This window comes from Symphalangus syndactylus, chromosome 8 (genome assembly GCF_028878055.3).
Source record: "Symphalangus syndactylus isolate Jambi chromosome 8, NHGRI_mSymSyn1-v2.1_pri, whole genome shotgun sequence".
NCBI lineage: Eukaryota > Metazoa > Chordata > Mammalia > Primates > Hylobatidae > Symphalangus > Symphalangus syndactylus.
The window spans coordinates 145,929,683-145,947,143 of NC_072430.2; the positions used below are offsets into that span (position 1 = coordinate 145,929,683).

General features: G+C 50.9%; 2 protein-coding genes across 5 annotated transcripts in view; both read left to right on the plus strand.

Moving 5' to 3' along the window:
• FARP2 (FERM, ARH/RhoGEF and pleckstrin domain protein 2) overlaps positions 1-17,390 on the plus strand; it is a 152,505-nt gene extending 135,115 nt beyond the window's left edge. For 3 of the 4 annotated variants that reach the window (XM_055291246.2, XM_055291245.2, XM_055291243.2), the window contains 9 exons: positions 6,348-6,416; positions 7,125-7,214; positions 12,263-12,283; positions 12,512-12,594; positions 13,545-13,663; positions 14,002-14,165; positions 15,443-15,550; positions 15,802-15,953; positions 16,557-17,390. In XM_055291246.2, coding sequence (XP_055147221.1) covers positions 6,348-6,416; positions 7,125-7,214; positions 12,263-12,283; positions 12,512-12,594; positions 13,545-13,663; positions 14,002-14,165; positions 15,443-15,550; positions 15,802-15,953; positions 16,557-16,674 — 924 coding nt within the window. In that variant the 3' untranslated portion in view covers positions 16,675-17,390. The remainder of the gene's footprint in view (positions 1-6,347; positions 6,417-7,124; positions 7,215-12,262; positions 12,284-12,511; positions 12,595-13,544; positions 13,664-14,001; positions 14,166-15,442; positions 15,551-15,801; positions 15,954-16,556) is intronic. The other variant, XM_063645343.1, reaches the window with a different exon arrangement.
• LOC129488681 (BTB/POZ domain-containing protein KCTD5-like) lies at positions 202-3,404 on the plus strand. The gene has a single exon (XM_055291257.2). The coding sequence runs from the start codon at positions 942-944 to the stop codon at positions 1,683-1,685; it is 744 nt and encodes a 247-aa protein (XP_055147232.1). The 5' UTR covers positions 202-941; the 3' UTR covers positions 1,686-3,404.
• Positions 17,391-17,461: the final 71 nt, after the last annotated feature.

Consider the following 17,461-nt stretch of genomic DNA (forward strand, 5'->3'; position numbering starts at 1 on the left):
TTTTAGCAGAGACAGGGTTTCACCATGTTGGCCAGGATGTTCTCAAGCTCTTGACCTTGTGATCCACCCACCTTGGCCTCCCAAAGTGCTGGGATTACAGGCAAGAGCCACCGTGCCCGGCCTCATGTTCCTTTTTGTGTCTGAATCATATTCCATCATGCATGTATCACATGTCTCTCCACTCATCTGATGGACACTGGGTTATTTCCACTTGTTGGCTGTTACAAATAGTGCTGCTGTGGACATTCATGTACAAGTTTTCTGTGGACTTATGTTTTCAGTTTTGAGTATATACCATATACAGGGTCATGGTAATTCCATGTTTAACATTTTGAGGAACTGCCAAACTGTTTTCCAAAGTGACTGAACCATTTTTCATTCCCACCAACTCGTATGAGACTTCTAGTTTCTCACATCATGTGTCACTTTTTGGTTCTAGCCATTTTAGTGAGTGTGTAATGCTGTCTTGTGTGGTTACAATTTGTATTTCCCTGATAGCTGATGATATTGAGCATCTTTTCATGTGCTTATTGGCCATTTGTAGGCCTTTTTTGGAGAAATGTCTATTCAAATCCTTTGCCCACCGTTTATTTTATTCAGAAATTGTAAAGAACTCTTAAAACCCAATAGTAAAAAGACAACCTGTTGAGTTTTAAGAGTTCTTTGTATATTCTGAATGCTAGACCTTTATCAGACTATGATTTGCAAACATTTTCTCCCATTGTGTGGGTTGTCTTTTCACTGTCTTGATGGTGGCCTTCATTTATAACATGAAAGGTTTTAATTTATCTATTTTTTTTTTTAGTTGCTTGTATCTTAGATGTTATATCTAAGAAACTATTGTCAGCCAAGTGTAGCGGTGCACACCTGTAGTCCTAGCTACTCGGGAGGCTAAGGTAGGAGCATTGCTTGAGCCCAGGAGTTCAAGGTTGCAGTGAGCTATGATCCCACCACTGCACTTTAGCCTGGACAACAGAGCGAGACCCTGTCTCAGAAAAAAGGAATTACTGCGAGCACTGCCACCTGCCTGGGGCAGCCTTGGGGCAGGGCTGGCAGGGGCGACCTGTGCTGCTGCAGTGCAAGACTCAGAGTGCCATGGCCCAGCACCTGGCAGCTTGTCCAAATGGCTCTGCCTCAACATTGGTGGCACCTACTTTCTCACCACCCAGCAGATGCTGTGCCAGGACCTGAAATACTTCCTGTACTGCTTGTATCAGGCTAACCCCGACAAGGATGAAACTGTTGCCTATTTAATGGACAGAGACCCCACCTATTTTGGGCCTGTGCTGAACTACCTGAGACACGGCAAGCTGATGATTAACAAAGACCTTGTGGAGGAAGGAGTGTTGGAAAAAGCAGAATTTTACAGTATCACTTCATTAATAAAACTTGTAAAGGACAAAATTAGAGAACAAGAGAGCAAAACATCACAGGTGCCCATGAAGCATGTGTACTGCGTGCTTCAGTGCCAGGAGGAGGAACTCATACAGATGGTGTCAACCATGTCCGACAGCTGGAAGTTTGAACAACTGGTCAGCAATGGCTCCCCTTACAACTATGGGAATGAAGATCAGGCCAGGTTCCTCTATGTGGTGTCCAAGGAACTTCACAGCACCCCGTACAGTACAGCCAGTGAACCCAGCAAGAAGGCCAAGATTTTGCAAGAACAAGGTTCAAGGATATGAGGGACAGAGTATTGACAGTGGAAAAAATGATTTACTCTTTTCCAAGATGCAATGAACTACCATGTCCGGGAAGCTTGGCTGCAAGAAGGAACCTGCTTTTGATCATTTTTCTAGAGATCTGGGTGTGAATCCTTTTGTGCTTCTGAGGTGGGTGGTGAGAGACAGGTCCAGCTGTCCAAGACCAGGTGTCCCCAAGGGGAGGAGCATGGCGGCCAGGTGGGTACTATCTCTTGAGGGGGGCCAGATGCTCCCAGTCAGCCCACTCACTCCCTGAAGATCATGTAAAGGACAGAGTTCTTGGTGCTACACATAGTCTGTAAAAGCAGCCTGGGCTTCACTGGCAGGAAGCGGCCACGGCGTCATCGGCATCCAGCACGTCGTGGCCTCTGGTCTGGCTGCCAGGCCTTAGTCTCAGTCGGGAGTCTGCTCTGCCTCCCAGGTGGGATCGCTGGTTGCTCTCAACCTCACAGAGCTCCTGACAAAGGCGGCTTCTGCATCATCACTACTTCCCAGCGCCGTTTCGAGGCCAAGCCTCTTTCTGACACAGGCTATGATCCTGCCTGACTCAGCCTGGGACAGTCAAGGCTTTTCAATTGGTATTTTCCAGGCGAGAGAACTTTGTACCACTTTTCAGTGTAGGTAGACTCCCCAGTGTTTATACTCTGGAAGTGCCCACAAGGATTGCTGCATTGAGACTGATCTGTTCAATCCGTTAGCGTGAGGTAGCAGTGTTGCCTTGTCTCCCACTCTGCGGGCTCATGGGGGAGCTGGTGCCTGTCAGTGCCATGTCACACCTGTCATAGAGGTTGGGCTGGAGGCCTGTCTGCTGGCTTCTGGAGCTGAAGGTCTGGGTCACGGTGAAACTTCGGGATGTTTATGGAGCATCACAAATGCCTCTTCGGGATGTTTATGGAGCATCACAAATGCCTCTCTCTCACCACTCTCTCATTTTCTTTGTATAACTGTGCAGCCTTTCTGGGATGTTTGGGACTTCAGTCGACCTTCATGGGCTCCACCCAACACGACATGGGAGCTAATGGGATTCTTTTGGAAACCACTGCCCACATGCTTTGAAAACAGACCTTTCTTAGCTGGTTGTGGGGACCTGTCAGAGTCTGGGGACCTGGGGTGCAGGGCATGCTCCAAGCTCTTTGTTTCCGGAACTCCAGCTTCCCAAGGGGCACTGTGCAGACTGACCACCAGCTGCCCATGTGCAGGTCAGGTTCTGACACTGTCTGGTTTCCAATGCTTCTGGAGACTTCTTGCCTAGGCCTCATCTTCTTCTTTGCCAATAACCTGATTAACCAAGTTCTCCAGCATTAGGACTTACCACCTCCTCTTTGTAAGGTCTCTCATATGCTGTTAAATGTTTGGCTTAGATAATTTATAAAAGCCTTTCTAGAGAGCAGACTTAGCCATGGGATGACCCTGTCCTCACCAGCAGAGCTCGGGAGGAAGGCAGCCACTGTGGGCCCTCAGGGGGTACTCTCTGGAGAGCTGCTGGCCCCTTAGCATTGTTTGATTTTTGACCTTGATATAATAGATAGGCTTGTGTTGGTTTTTTTTTAATTTAAAGATATTAAGACTTAATTCACTAAAATTTATTCTAAGGGGATATTTATACTTTTATACTTTTTTAGGTATGGTATTTTATAGTTTAATGCCTAAGTTTCCCCTGAAAATAGCAAACAAAATTGTGTATTTATGAAAAAAAAGAAAGGAAGAAAGAAAGCCTAACCCAGGGTATGAAGATTTACCCTTCTGTTTCTTTTCTTCTAATATTTTTATATTTTACCTCTTCCATTTAGATCTTTGATCCATTTTGAGTAAGTTTTTGTGTATAGTGGAAGGTAGGAGTCCAACTTCATTCTTTTGCATGTGGATGTCCAGTTTTCCCGGCACCATTTATTGAATTGCCTGTCATGTAACCCTTGTAGAAGTTCAATGGGGGCTGGGCATAGTGGCTCAAGCCTGTATTCCCAGCACTTTGGGAGGCCACGGCAGAAGGATCACTTGAAGCCAGGAGATTGAGACTAGCCTGGGCAACATATTGATACCGTGTCTCTACCAAAAAAAAAAAAAAAAATTCCTGGCATGGTGGCACACACCTGTGGTCCCAGCTACCCAGGAGGCTGAGGCAAGTGGATCACTTGAACACAGGAGGTCAAGGCTAGAGTGAGCCGTGATCATACCACTGCACTCCAGCCTGGGCAAACAGAGCAAGACCCTGTCTCAAAAACAAAAAAATAAATGGACTGTAAACATATGGATTTATTTCTGGACTCTTGATTCTATCCCATGGTCTATATGTCTATTAGGCCAGTTACTTTTTGTCGCTAGTGCTTTTTGCTTTGAACTCAATGCTCTCAGCATAAAAAATTGTTTTAAAAATTACATGGAGATGTTTCCTGTCTCCGCACACACATGTTCATTGAAGCATGTGTATGAATCATGTTCTGTGTTAGCCTTGTTAGAAGAAGGTATTGAAAATGTGGAACTGCAAGCTTGGAGAAATGAATTAGCCTGTAATATACAGGAAACCTTCCCCACTTTGGGAGTCTGGGCTTTGATCGGGTGCTAGGACCACCACTCTTTCATTTCTCTCCTTGGTTGCATAGCTGTGAGCTGTTGCTTCTGGCTGGGAACTCCTGGAAGTAGGGCTCATGTTACATACCGTTATTTCTCCTAGTAACCTCTGTGCAGGGTCTTATAGATGGTGGCCCAGGGAACTGTCACTGGGTCTTATAGATGGTGGCCCAGGGAACTGTCACTGAAAAGACAATTGAGAGTAGTTACATAGGCAAAGGTGTAGGCTCTTGAGCCATGCATCAAACTCAGGCTCTCCACACTTCCTGTGTGGGCTGGGCAAGCTGCGCCCCCTCTCTGAGGCAGGAGGTCTTGAGGATAAACAAGGAATCTATGTCAGCTGCTCAGCCCTGGGCCTTGCATGAAGTAGATGCTGTGCAAATTCAAATAATAATTTGTTATTATTAGTCAAAATCTCTAAAGTTACGTCCGTATAGCCCAGAATTTCTTGTCTTCCTGAGTTAAATATGTGTGTCAGTCAAGAAACAGAAACCATGCCAGTTATTTGAGCAGAGGATGTAATAGCAAGGATTGTTTTTTTTTTTTTTTTTTTTTGAGATGGAGTCTCGCTCTGTCGCCCAGGCTGGAGTGCAGTGGCGCAATCTCGGCTCACCGCAAGCTCCGCCTCCCGGGTTCACGCCATTCTCCTGCCTCAGCCTCCTGAGTAGCTGGGACTACAGGCGCCCTCCACCACGCCTGGCTAATTTTTTGTATTTTTTTTAGTAGAGGCGGGGTTTCACTGTGGTCTCGATCTCCTGACCTCGTGATCCGCCCGCCTTGGCCTCCCAAAGTGCTGGGATTACAAGCGTGAGCCACCACACCTGGCCGATAGCAAGGACTGTTAACCAGGTATAAGGTTGATGAGGTGCCAAAGGGTAAAAAGAACTGTGAAGTGTCAGGGAGGTGGCAGAACTGTGAGTCACAGGTACTATCCTAGGGCTGGGGAACAAATTTGACAGCTTGGTCAGAGGCCCATGGTGCTGAGCCTCACAGCTGGCAGCGGGGCCAGTGCATGGTGGAGAAGGTGCCCCGTGGGTCTGGGACACACATCCTGTGAGGGAGCTCTGGAGAGGGGGCTGCTGCTCAGCCAGTCCTGGGGTCTCTGAGGGTGATGCTGCTGCCTGTGGCTGGAAGGAACTGCCACTCCCAGGGCCAAGCAATTGCCAGCAGCTCACAGGGACCTCAGCGTGCGGTCTCCAGGGCTCCCTGTCATGCCCCTGTGGCCTCTCAGAGTAGGGCCAGCAGGCAGATTTGGAGTGAGAGCCACAAGCTTAGTTACCGGCCCCATCCAGTTAACGCAAATGCATCCATATGACCACCTTCTTCATTGTGTGGGGTGGACGTTTCTGTTTGGGCTGGTTTTTCATCCTGCGTTTCTGTGAGGATTATCTGTGTAGTATGCTCCTCCTTCCGCCTTCATGCAGTATGTTGGGGCTGCTCACACTAGCAGGCCCCTGGCACGTTCTCCGGACACCTGCTGCTCCTCTTGTTTGTCTGAAAGGAACAGATGGTGGAAGGGCTCCAGAGCAGTCCAGGTTAGGAATTCAAGGGGCTCCCAGGACTCTCACTTACCCTATCTGCGCAGGTGTCTGATACTGGCAGGATTCTTTTTTCTTATCTAGTGCCCTGTGGCGGGGCGGGGTGGTGCTAATTTGAATACCTAGGAGAACCCTCCTTTCCTCCTCCCATTCTCGAACCTGCTCCTGTCCAGTTTTTTCAAAGCTGATCTCAGATGACATCTTTGTGGCTGAACCTTCCAGAAGCTTCTCCTCAGCAAGAACAATACTCCAGTCTCTACCTCTTGGTTGTGTCAGGGCTCCAGGGCTCCTAGCCCAGGGCAGGTGCTCAGTAGATGATTTGAGGACTGAATTTGTTGGCACCAAGACAGGACCTGGTGACCAAGGGCACTGCTGAGGACAGAGGAACCCCATTGGGAGGCCCCACTAGAGGACCCTCATTGGGAGGAGCCAGAGGAGCACAAGCAGCCACAGGCTATTCCTGACCCTCAGCCCGGCTAGTGCGCATCCGCCAGCTGCCCTCAGCCAGCTGAAAGGGGACTCTGTCTCTGTCTTTCAGGAATTCATCCGTGAGGGCTGCCTTCGCAAGCTCACCAAGAAGGGCCTGCAGCAGAGGATGTTCTTTCTGGTAGGTTCTCTCCCCACTCAAGCTGTACTTCCCCCTGAGGGGGATGGGCAGCAGTTCTGTTAGGGACACCATGTGCAGTGGCAGCCCACTGGCCTCTGGGTAGTTCAGCACTTGGAGGCTTTGGTCCAGGTGGGTAGCGTTGGAGTCAGACGGGGCCAGGGGAGGGTCACAGAGTGGGAAGAGGCAGAAAACAGCTTCTCCACCCACCCCAGGGCCAGCCTCCTTCTTCATTCCAGGTTCTGAGCACCTGACTATGGGACAAACAGAAGCCAAAAGATTGTACAGTCCACATACATGTGGCTGCAAGAAGGTGCTACTGATGGCCCAATGGCCAGTCGGGACAGTCTCACTGTTGGCCCAGAAGCCCCTCCCAGCATGTCCTTGTTCCTACCAGTTAGTGGGTTCCAGCCTGAAACATGTGGATGAGGAGGTAACTGAGTCAGCATCAGCCAGAATTCCTTACTGCCTCCAGCTTCTCAGCCAAGCTAGCTGGGAGCTGACCCAGCAGATGCACTGGTTCCTGTGGCCCTTTCCTGCCTCTGGTCAAAAACGACCAAATGAATGAATAAAAGTCCCCTTTTTGCCAAGAATCTCCAGCAAGCTGAATAGATCTGATGTCCACATGATGAGCAGCCAGAGTCTAAGTTGGTCTGACTATTAAGACACTTGTTTGTGAAGTTCATGGATGTAAAGCTTGCTGCTTCTCAGTTCTCAGACATGTTGCTGTACACAAGCAAAGGAGTCGCAGGGACCAGCCACTTCCGGATCCGGGGCCTCCTTCCCCTCCGAGGCATGCTGGTGAGTGGTCTTGCACCCTGCCTGGGATTTCCACGTGGTGCTGGGCTGGGCCCCACCTACCTCTCTCCTGCAGAGGCGAATCCTAACCCAGCAACACTGAGAGCAGCACCTGCTGAGTATTTGGCCGCACTGGGAGCAGCACCTGCTGGGCATTTCTTGTTGGTTGTTTCTGACCCTCATGGTCATTGTTCTTATTGATGCTCAAACTGCCCTGTCTCTAGTCCATGGTTCCCTTCTAGGGAAACCTGGACTCAGCCTGTGGTCTCTGGCAGGACAAGGCCTGCTCCCTGCAAGCTTAGAGTCAGCCTCTGCAGCGGCATCTTCCTCAGGCTGTGCCACCTGTGTGACATCCACACCAGCCCTCTGTCCCATGTAGGCACATGCCTGGGATGGGAACAGAAATTCCTCATTTTAGCATGATCCAGTTCATCAACTTTGTCCTTTGTGGTTAGTGCTTTTTGTGTTCAATAGAAATACTGTTCTCAGGTCATGGGGAGACTTTCATGCAGCTCTAGAGGCTATGTCCACTTTCCCTGAGTGTGTCCCTGCACTAGGCCTGGAACAGTACAGACAGGTAGCCAAGTCCAGGACTTGCCATAAGGATGTGCCATTGGTCCAGGACACCTCGTCACAGTGACTGTCTCTCCCCATGGCCCTGCCAGGCCTCCTGACCAGGGCGCCATGGACAGGGGCTCTAATCCCCAGCTCTGCCCTATCCCTCTCGGCTTATTTGCCTTGACTACAGTGCTACAGTAGTCTTCCCTCCATCCTTGTGGTCCTCCCTCTCAGTGATCTTCTCTCCTTGAGATCCTCCCTTCTTGTAATCTTCCCTCCCTGGGGTTCTCCCTCCCTCCCCAAGGTCCTTCCTCACTCCCTGTGGTCTTCCCTCTCTGGTATCTTCCCTCCCTGTGGTCCTCCCCCCTGGGATCCTCCTTTCCTAGGATCTTCTCTCCCTAGAGTCCTCCCTCCCTCCCTGAGGTCCTCCCTCACTCCCCGTGATCTTCCCTTCCTGGGATCTTCCCTCCCTGGGGTCCTCCCTTGCTCCCTGTAGTCCTCCCTCCCTGGGATATTCCCTCCCTGGAGTCCTCCCTCCCTGGGATTTTCCCTCCCTGTGATCTTCCTCCCCGTGATCTTCCTCCCCCAGGGCCCTCCCCCAGTAGGGTCCTCCTTCCCTGAGATCCTGGCTCCCTGGCGTCCTCCCTCCCTGGAGTCCTTCCTCCTCCAGTGGGGTCCTCCCTCCCTGGGGTCCTCTTCCCCTGTTCTTTCTTCAAGGGTCTTGTCCCTCTGCACTGCCTCCTCCTGACAATGAGCACCAAAACCCTCAGGCAGGTGTTTGTAAAATTTAATTCCACTTTTCAGGCCCTCAGCAAGAAGAGGTCAGTTTGAATTAGCTCATCTGCTACCACTGGAAGCAGACCCCATTTGTTTTAAAGTATACTTTTAAAAATTACACCTTTATTGTGGAAAAAAATAATTGAAAGTATAAGATAGAAATCACTTATCACTGGCCAGGCGCTGTGGCTCACGCCTGTAATGCCAGCACTTTAGGAGGTCAAGATGGTAGGATCGCTTGAAGCTGAGAGTTTGAGACCTGCCTGGGGAATATGACGAAGCCAAATCTCCAAAAATCTTTTTTTTTTTTTTTTTTTTAAATTAGCTGGGCAAAAGTGGCGCGTGCCTGTAGTCCCAGCTACTTGGGAGGCTGAGGTGGGAGAATCACTTAAGCCCAGGAGGTCAAGGCTGTAGTGAGCCGTGATTGCACCACTGCACTCCAGCCCCAGTGACAGAGTGAGACCTCGTCTCAAAAAAAAAAAAAAAAACCCACAGAAAAAAAAAAAAAAAAAGAACTCTCTCATCATTGTACCACTCAGCAGTGGTGGCTGCAGGCATCTGCTGCACAGTTGCCATCACCCACGGGCTGTTTTGTCAGGGCACTGGTTTTCCTTTCCTTTCACGGCAGCCCCAGTTCACTTAACTAGTCACCTATCACTGGATGCTTGGCTGTGGCTGGTTGTTGAGGACGGTAACATTGTTGGGTCTCTGTCTTTCTGCACATCCTTAATTATGTCCTTCAGATCAATTCCAAAATGTAGATTTGTCTGAGCAAAGGTGTTTACGGCCTTGGGCACTCCTGCTAAATTGCTGTTGGAGCACCTGCGCCAGCTGACCTTCCCACCTGCAGGAGCTAGGTCTAAACATGCATCTTTCCCTCCACCATGGAAAGTGCTAGGCACCTGTCTCTCTTACTCTTCCCAAGTCGGTAAGGTAAGCAGCCCCGTCGAGCAGCCCCATCGTTTCACTTTGCATCCCTGTGGACTGTCGGTGAGGCCAGCCTCGTCCCTGTGTCCTGGAATTCCGTGCTTTTCCTCTCGGGAATCACTCAGTGTGCTGGTCACTCTGGTCTCCATTGGTCTGTGAGTTTTTTGTACACATTAGTGAAATGTTTATATGATAAAAATGCTCACCAACACTATTAAGTCATAAATTATTTTCTCAGTAACTGCCTTGTTACTTTGCCTGCAATTTAGTTTTACCTTGTAGAATTTAAACTCCATCTTGATGGGTTGTGTTTCTCTTACTCTAGAATGGCATCTGGCACATATAGGGAACCCAGCAAATACTTGTTGAAGGTGTGAATTGAAACAAACACTCCTCAACTTACAATGGGGCTATGTCCTGATAAACCCATTGTAAGAGGAAAATATCATAGTCAAAAATGCATTTAACAGGGCACGGTGGCTCACATCTGTAATCCCAGCACTTTGGGAGGCTGAGGTGGGCGAATCACCTGAGGTCAGGAGTTTGAGACCAGCCTGGCCAACAGGGCGAAACCCCGTCTCTACTAAAAATACAAAAATTAGCCACGCATGGTGGTGGGCACCTGTAGTCCCAACTACTCAGGAGGCTAAGCACAAGAATCACTTGAACCTGGGAGGCGGAGGTTGCAGCGAGCCAAGATCACACCACTGCACTCCAGCCTGGGTGACAGAGCAAGACTCCGTCTCAAAAAAAAAAAAAAAGAAAAGAAAAGAAAATGCATTTGATACACTTAACCTCTCTGATGTCATAGCTTAGTGTAGCCTATTTTTTTTTTTTTTTTTGAGATGGAGTCTCGCTCTGTCACCCAGGCTGGAGTGCAGTGGTGCCATCTTGGCTCACTGCAAGCTCCACCTCCCGGGTTCACGCCATTCTCCTGCCTCAGCCTCCTGAGTAGCTGGGACTACAGGCGCCCGCCACCACGCCTGGCTAATTTTTTGTATTTTTTAGTAGAGACGGGGTTTCACTGTGTTAGGCAGGATGGTCTCGATCTCCTGACCTCGTGATCCACCCGCCTCAGCCTCCCAGAGTGCTGGGATTACAGGTGTGAGCCAGCCTAGCCTACTCTAAATGTGCTCAGAACATACATTAGCTTACAGTTGGGCAAAATCATCTAACATGAAGCCTATTTTATAACAAAGTGTTGAATATCTCACATAATTTATTGAATACCAAACTGGAAGTGAAAAACAGAATGGTTGTATGGGCACTTGAAGTTGTTTCTACTGAATGCTTATCACTTTCACACCATCATAAAGTTGAAAAATCAGGGCCTATCAGGGTCAGCTCTGGCTGTCTTTTCCTTGAGGGTTTCTATCCTTTGTATGGGCTCAGGAAGTTCTTCCCCATGCCAATATTATATTGGCACCTTTTAATGGTTTCATTTTTCTCATTTAATTAATCTCACTAGAATTTCTTTTTTGCTTTTTTGAGTTTTTTTTTGTTGTTGTTTGTTTTTGAGATGGAGTCTTGCTCTGTCGCCCAGGCTGGAGTGCCGAGGCACGATCTCGGCTCACTGCAAACTCCGCCTCCCGGGTTCACGCCATTCTCCTGCCTCAGCCTCCCAAGCAGCTGGAACTACAGGTGGCTAATTTTTTGTATTTTTAGTAGAGACGGGGTTTCACCATGTTAGCCAGGATGGTCTCGATCTCCTGACCTTGGGATCCGCCCGCCTCGGCCCCCCAAAGTGCTGGGATTACAGGTGTGAGCTACCGCGCCCAGCCTAGAATTTGTTTTGATAGATATTAGATTGAGAAGTAACATTACTCCCCATTATTTGTTGAATCCTTCATTTTCTCACTGATTTCAGACTCTATCAAATGGAAGCCTTTGTCTTTGCACTCGAGTTCTTTCTGGGCATTCTGCTCCATTCCTGTGTGCCCAGCATCAGTCCACTCTCTCTAGTTAGTGGTGCCATATGAGATAGTCACTGTTTGGTGAACACATTCCATCCCTTATTCTGCCTCCTTTTAAAAAATGTTCTTTGCTATTCTCAAGCATTTAATTCTTCCAAGTAATCTTTTAAGTCACTGGACAAATTCCTTCCAAAAACACCATGGAGATTTCAGTTGAAATTGCATTAAATTTTTGTGTTAACTTATGGGAAGACTAACATCTGGACAATGTTTTGCCTGCCCTTGCTTATGTTGATTCAGATTTTTGATGTCAAGTGAGAGGCTTGGTTGGTGTATCAGGCTCTGCACAGGGAAGCTGCCCATTTTGTGGAGTTGTTGGTAACTGGCTGGTCCTGGGGACAGAGAACTGGCCCTCGTTCCTGACTGTTAAGGGAAGGATGATGGCTCTTGGCTTGAAAAGATCATCTTTATCATGTTGACACAGTTTCCTTCTGTTTCTAAGAGGTATTATCAGAAATAACACCTTGGATTTTGGCAAAGGCATTTTCTGCATGTAGAGAATTGATCTCTCTTTTTCTCTTTGACTTCTGATAGGATGAATGTTATCAATCAGCTTTCTAATGCCGAACGATCCTTGCATTCCCAAAACAACCTTACTTGATCATGGGACAATTCCTTGTATGTGCTTTTAGATTAGATTTGGTAATATTTTATTTTGGAATCATTTCATCTAACCACATAATTAAAATTAATCTGCAGTGGGTTTTCTTCGAATCTAGCTCTGTTAGGTTTTGGTCTTTGGTTCATAAATGAATTGTCCAACTCCCTTTTGGATAATGAAAATGCTCAACATTTTTTCCTTTGCTTGATTTTCAGCTAATAGTGCTGGACCCCCCGGTGAGTATTTGGGTGCCCTCTGGCCCATGGCTCACCCCCTGGGGTGCAGCTGCCATGGCGCAGGGATACCAGTGTCCTCCTTGGCCTTTTGTAGTCTGTGTGCACTTGGACAGCACTGGGCTTCCAAGCCCCACCTAGCATTGCCAGCAGTCACCTTGTGTCCTGCTCAGGCTTAGGCTGTCAGTTCCTTCTTGGCCTCAGGACTTGGACCTTTTCTTCCACCCACAGGCAGAAGAAAGTGATAACGAGTGGTCTGTTCCACACTGTTTCACCATCTACACGGCTCAGAAAACAATCATGGTGGCAGCCAGGTAAGGGTCTTCCATGTCTCCATCCTGAGCAGCCCTGGATGGAGGGGTGGGGACTTCCTCGCCATGAGCCTCTGAGTCCTCTGAGCTGTGAGAGGCCATGTAGCCTTATGGGGTTGTGCCCCCTTTGACTCTGAGCTCTGCTTCCAAGTTATGCAACCAAAGGAGCATCCTCACCCTTGTCAGGGGCAGGGTGTGACAACACCCCACAAGTGGCAGGCCCCAGTGCTGTGGAGCTGCTCCCTCTGCCCTCCGGTTCACAGTGCCTCCAAAGACGGGGTGGGTGAGTGGGCAGGCTCGTGTGGTCTCCCAGGGCACAGGCGCTTCCCCAACCCTCACGTCAAGAAGTACCAGCAGCTAGTGGTCAAAGCCCCAACAGGGCAGCTTACACCCAGCCCAGCCAAACACTGCCTCCCAGTCCCAGTGTGGTATGGACTCGCATGAGGCAGACCAGGCTATGGCACAGAAGCAAGTGGAAACAGCTCCCTCCTCCCCAAATAAGACCAACAGAAGGATGACACTGAGCTCATTTGGTGGCCGGGATGCAGGGGCCCCTGCATGGTCACCAGCACCACACTGTGCTCTGTGAGGAGTCTCAGCTCCGACTCTGCAGCGCCCTGGCCAGCATCAGAGCACAGGGCACTCAGTTCCCACCAGGAAATGTTCACTTAATCATGAACCACGGCCAATCTTGCATTTCAGCATCAGAGATGTAGAGAACATCGTTTCAGGAACAAATACCCCTGCAGACCCCCTGTTCTAGGACCGGGGCCCTGCCCTGGCCCCCCCAACCCTGTCACAGCACCCTAGGGGTCAGGCTGTTGCAGGTCCCTCCCAGCTCTCCTCCCTGCTGTTCTCGCTGGAGGGGACACGTTTCCTAGTCCTCTCACCAGGCAGGACAAAGCAGAATGTGGGAGAACAGGTGCCCTGACGGCTTGCCCTCCTCCCCGCAGCACTCGGCTGGAGAAAGAGAAGTGGATGCTCGACCTGAACTCCGCGATCCAAGCAGCCAAGAGTGGCGGTGACACGGCCCCTGCGCTGCCAGGCAGCACTGTGTGTACTCGTCCCCCCAGTGAGTGCTGGCCATGACCCCCCAGGAGACCTCCACTACATCTAAGGAGGCTTTTTCTGGAAACTGTTTTCCTTGGTCCCCATTGGCCCGCTAAGCTCCCACACAATCCCCTTCCACAAGGTATGTTCCAGGCTACGCCTCATGCCTGGGCGGGAAGAGGTGTCAATTGGGCTGCTCTGGCAGAAGCACGTGTGGTTTTGCTCTCAGCCAGCAGGTGGCCTAGCACCAAGGGCTCCCCATTTCCCCAGGGCCACCCGAGAGGAACCCAAGGGGTGGAAGTATCTGGCAAGCAGAGGCCGCAAGGGGTTCCCCCTGAGACGCTGCTGACTTCTCCCCAGGATCCCCCAACGAGGTATCTCTGGAGCAGGAGTCAGAAGATGACGCTCGGGGTGCCCGCAGCTCCCTGGAAGGGCATGGCCAGCACCGGGTCAACACCACAATGCACGTGTGCTGGTACCGGAACACCAGCGTGTCCAGGGCAGACCACAGTGCAGCTGTCGAGGTACGACCGCGAGCACCGCCTCAGTGCATCTGGAATGTTCCCGGCTGTCTCTGCACTTGGCTGCTGAGGAAGGGACCTCAGGAGGGTACCAGCAGGCAGGCTTGGCCCCAGAGGACTGCCTCTTACTCTCCTCTTGGTAGAAGTGGGTATGGAAAGTGCCCCTCATCCAGTCAAACCCTCTTTGAAAAGGGTGTTTCAGGTCTGGTGTCTGATGAAGTCCAGCAGGCGGGGCGTGTCCTCAGGGCCTGGAGCTGGTGTGTAGTGGATCTGAGAAAAGCCCTCCCAGACACATCCCCTGCAGCCCCCCTCCCAGTGCCTCCAAAACCCTTCACCTCGGGCTTGGAGCTGGGGAGGCTTTGCCCAGGCACCCTGCCATAGAGGGTGGTCAGCCCTATCTCACTGCATGGGCCATCTCACTGCAAATGCCACTGTGGGTCGCCAGGTTCCTCAGCCTGGTGCCCCCACACCCTTCCCTAAGCCTGCTCTTACTCCACCCAGAGCTCTTGTCCTTCTTGCTGTCTCCCCATAATTCACCCCAGCCACAATCTGCTGGGCAGGGGCTCAGGAGCTACCCCAGCACCCCAGTGAGGGGGCTGAGCCCGAGCCTCTCCCCTGATGACCCTGGGTAGGTCAGGGTGCAGCAGGTCCCTGACCTGGGCCCACCAGCTTATGGCCAGCCCAGGACACCTGAGATCTGAGCAGAGTCCTAGCCAGGCCCGCTCCCCCATCTTAGAGTGCAACCCCTGAACACCACCCTGAAGGCGGGAGGCTCATGTGAGCCCCGTGAGCCCAGCCACTCCAGCGCCAAAGCCATGCCTAATCCTGGCAGAATAGATGCCACGTGCTTAGGGATGGGGCTGCAGTGGGGCATCTTGTGTGTGCCTTTACTTGCCTCTCCCCCACCCATCATTTTAAAGAACCTTCCAGACTTGGCTCAGTGTACTGTCTCTTAAGGTATCATCTTCTCTCTTCTGGCTGTTGGATGGGTTTGTGGATGCTAGTTACTGAACACTGACTTTATTATGCACAGGGAAAGGGAACTCACTTTTCTTGGTGCCTGGAATATCACTCTGGGTTTTTAACATGCTTCTGTTGGACTTACGTACTGATAAAGCTGCTGTTCATAGCAGTCCAGAGGTAAAATCAAGGCCTCAGCTGGAGAAAGCATGCAGGTGGCTAGTCTTGGGGAGCAAACCCACTCCCACAAGGCCCCAGGGAGATGGGGCAGGGGGTCCTGGGTGCTGGTTAATGCACCTGCACTTTTCCTTTATTGACAGAACCAGCTTTCAGGATATCTGCTAAGAAAGTTCAAAAACAGTCATGGCTGGCAGAAGCTCTGGGTCGTCTTTACCAACTTCTGTTTGTTCTTCTACAAAACTCATCAGGTACTGGAGTTTCACTGGCACCCAATGCAGGTGATGCTGGCAGACACTTACCCTGCTCATCTGTGTCCCTTTTGTATTTTGGTTCTGCCCTCCCATGCTTTGCCCACACACCCTGTGTTGTGTGAACAGGGAAACTGGCTCCCTTGGACCGTGGGCATTTGTACGTGCCACTGTTGTGCAGGTAGCAGAGAAATGGACACTCCCTGCGGCAACCCAGCCCCTGGAACCCGTGTCCCTATGCTGTCTTCCAGGATGACTACCCACTGGCCAGCCTCCCACTGCTGGGCTACAGCGTGAGCATCCCCAGCGAGGCCGATGGCATACACAAAGACTATGTTTTCAAGCTCCAGTTCAAATCCCACGTCTACTTCTTCCGGGCTGAGAGCAAGTACACATTTGAAAGGTAATTTTGCAGGAGGCAGCCCTGGTCAGCTACCGAGGCCTGACTGGGGCCCCAAGGAACATCAGTGTCTCCTGAGCTCCCGTTTCTACTCATGGGAGTGGAGGCAAGTTTTCTGGGCCCTGGAAAGGAAGGGCTGAGCAGTGCTTCCAGCATTTCCAAAAAAACAGCAATGCTTTTTTTTTTTTTGAGATGGAGTCAGTCTTCCTCTGTCACTCAGGCTTGGAGTGCAGTGGTACAATCTTGGCTCACTATAAAACCTGCACCTCCAGGGTTCAAGCGATTCTTCTGCCTCAGCCTCCTGAGTAACTGAGATTACAGGCATGCGTGCCACGCCGCCTGGCTAATTTTTGTATTTTTAGTAGAGACAGGGTTTCACCATGTTGGCCAGGCTGGTCACGAACTCCTGACCTCCAGTGATCCATCTGCCTCAGCCCCCCAAAGTGCTGGGATTACAGGCGTGAGCCACCACACCAGGTTTCTAAAAACCCGGCCCCAGGTTTTTAACCCTTCTTTTGTCCTGCTTGTCCGGTATCCTGGGTTGTTCTTGGGACAGTGTCTGAGTACAAGCTGGCTCACTGGTCTGATGGCCGCCCTCTGCTCCAGGTGGATGGAGGTGATCCAGGGGGCCAGCAGCTCAGCCGGGAGGACTCCAAGCATCGTGCAGGACGGCCCCCAACCCTCCTCAGGGCTGGGGGGGATGGTCAGGGGGAAGGAGGAATGACGCTCAACCTGCCCAGGTTTGGACACAACTACAAAGAACAGTAGGACACAGAGGTGGCCTCTGTCCTGAGGCTTCTCAACAGATGGGAAGTGGCTGTGGTCTCACTGGATCCCCACTGGCACCAACAGTGTGGGTGGGCCTCATGTAACATCTAGGAGGGGCTTCATCCCCCTACCCAAGACCTAGTGCATGCCGGCAGCTATGTGGGGCCCTGGGAAAAATGTGCGGGTCTTCATCGCGGAGCCTCTCAAGCCACAGCCCCCAGGCCCCTGGCTCAAAGACGCAGACAAGGCCTGAGCAGAGCTCTGGGCATCGCACCAAAGCCTGGGCACACCCTGCCTCTCTCCCCAGAGCAGGGTCCCTGCTGAGGACTGGCCTAGAGCAAGCACTGGAAAAGAGGCCCTGCCATACACCCTGCATACCCACTGCCAGGACCCTTTCAGACAAGCGTGGCACAGCCATGCTGACCTTCCATCTGGTGAACCAAGTGGCAGCCCCAGGGGCCTGCCCTGCAGGTCACAGCTAAACAAGTCTGGCAGAAGCCACGCTTGTTCCCCATGTACCTCTGGAGAAGCAGAAACCAAAGTCCCCCTGTGCCCTGGGAGGGTGGGGTCCTCTAATTTATTAGTGCCCAGCATTCCCTTCCAACAGGAAGTAGACAGGCGACTGCTTTGTTCACACACATTTGATGATTAAAAATAAACAGCATCTCCCTACCTGCATTCTCCTCTGCCTGCTCTGTTCTTCTTCCAGTGGGCCAAGCAGAGCCCAGGAATCAGTCACAGGG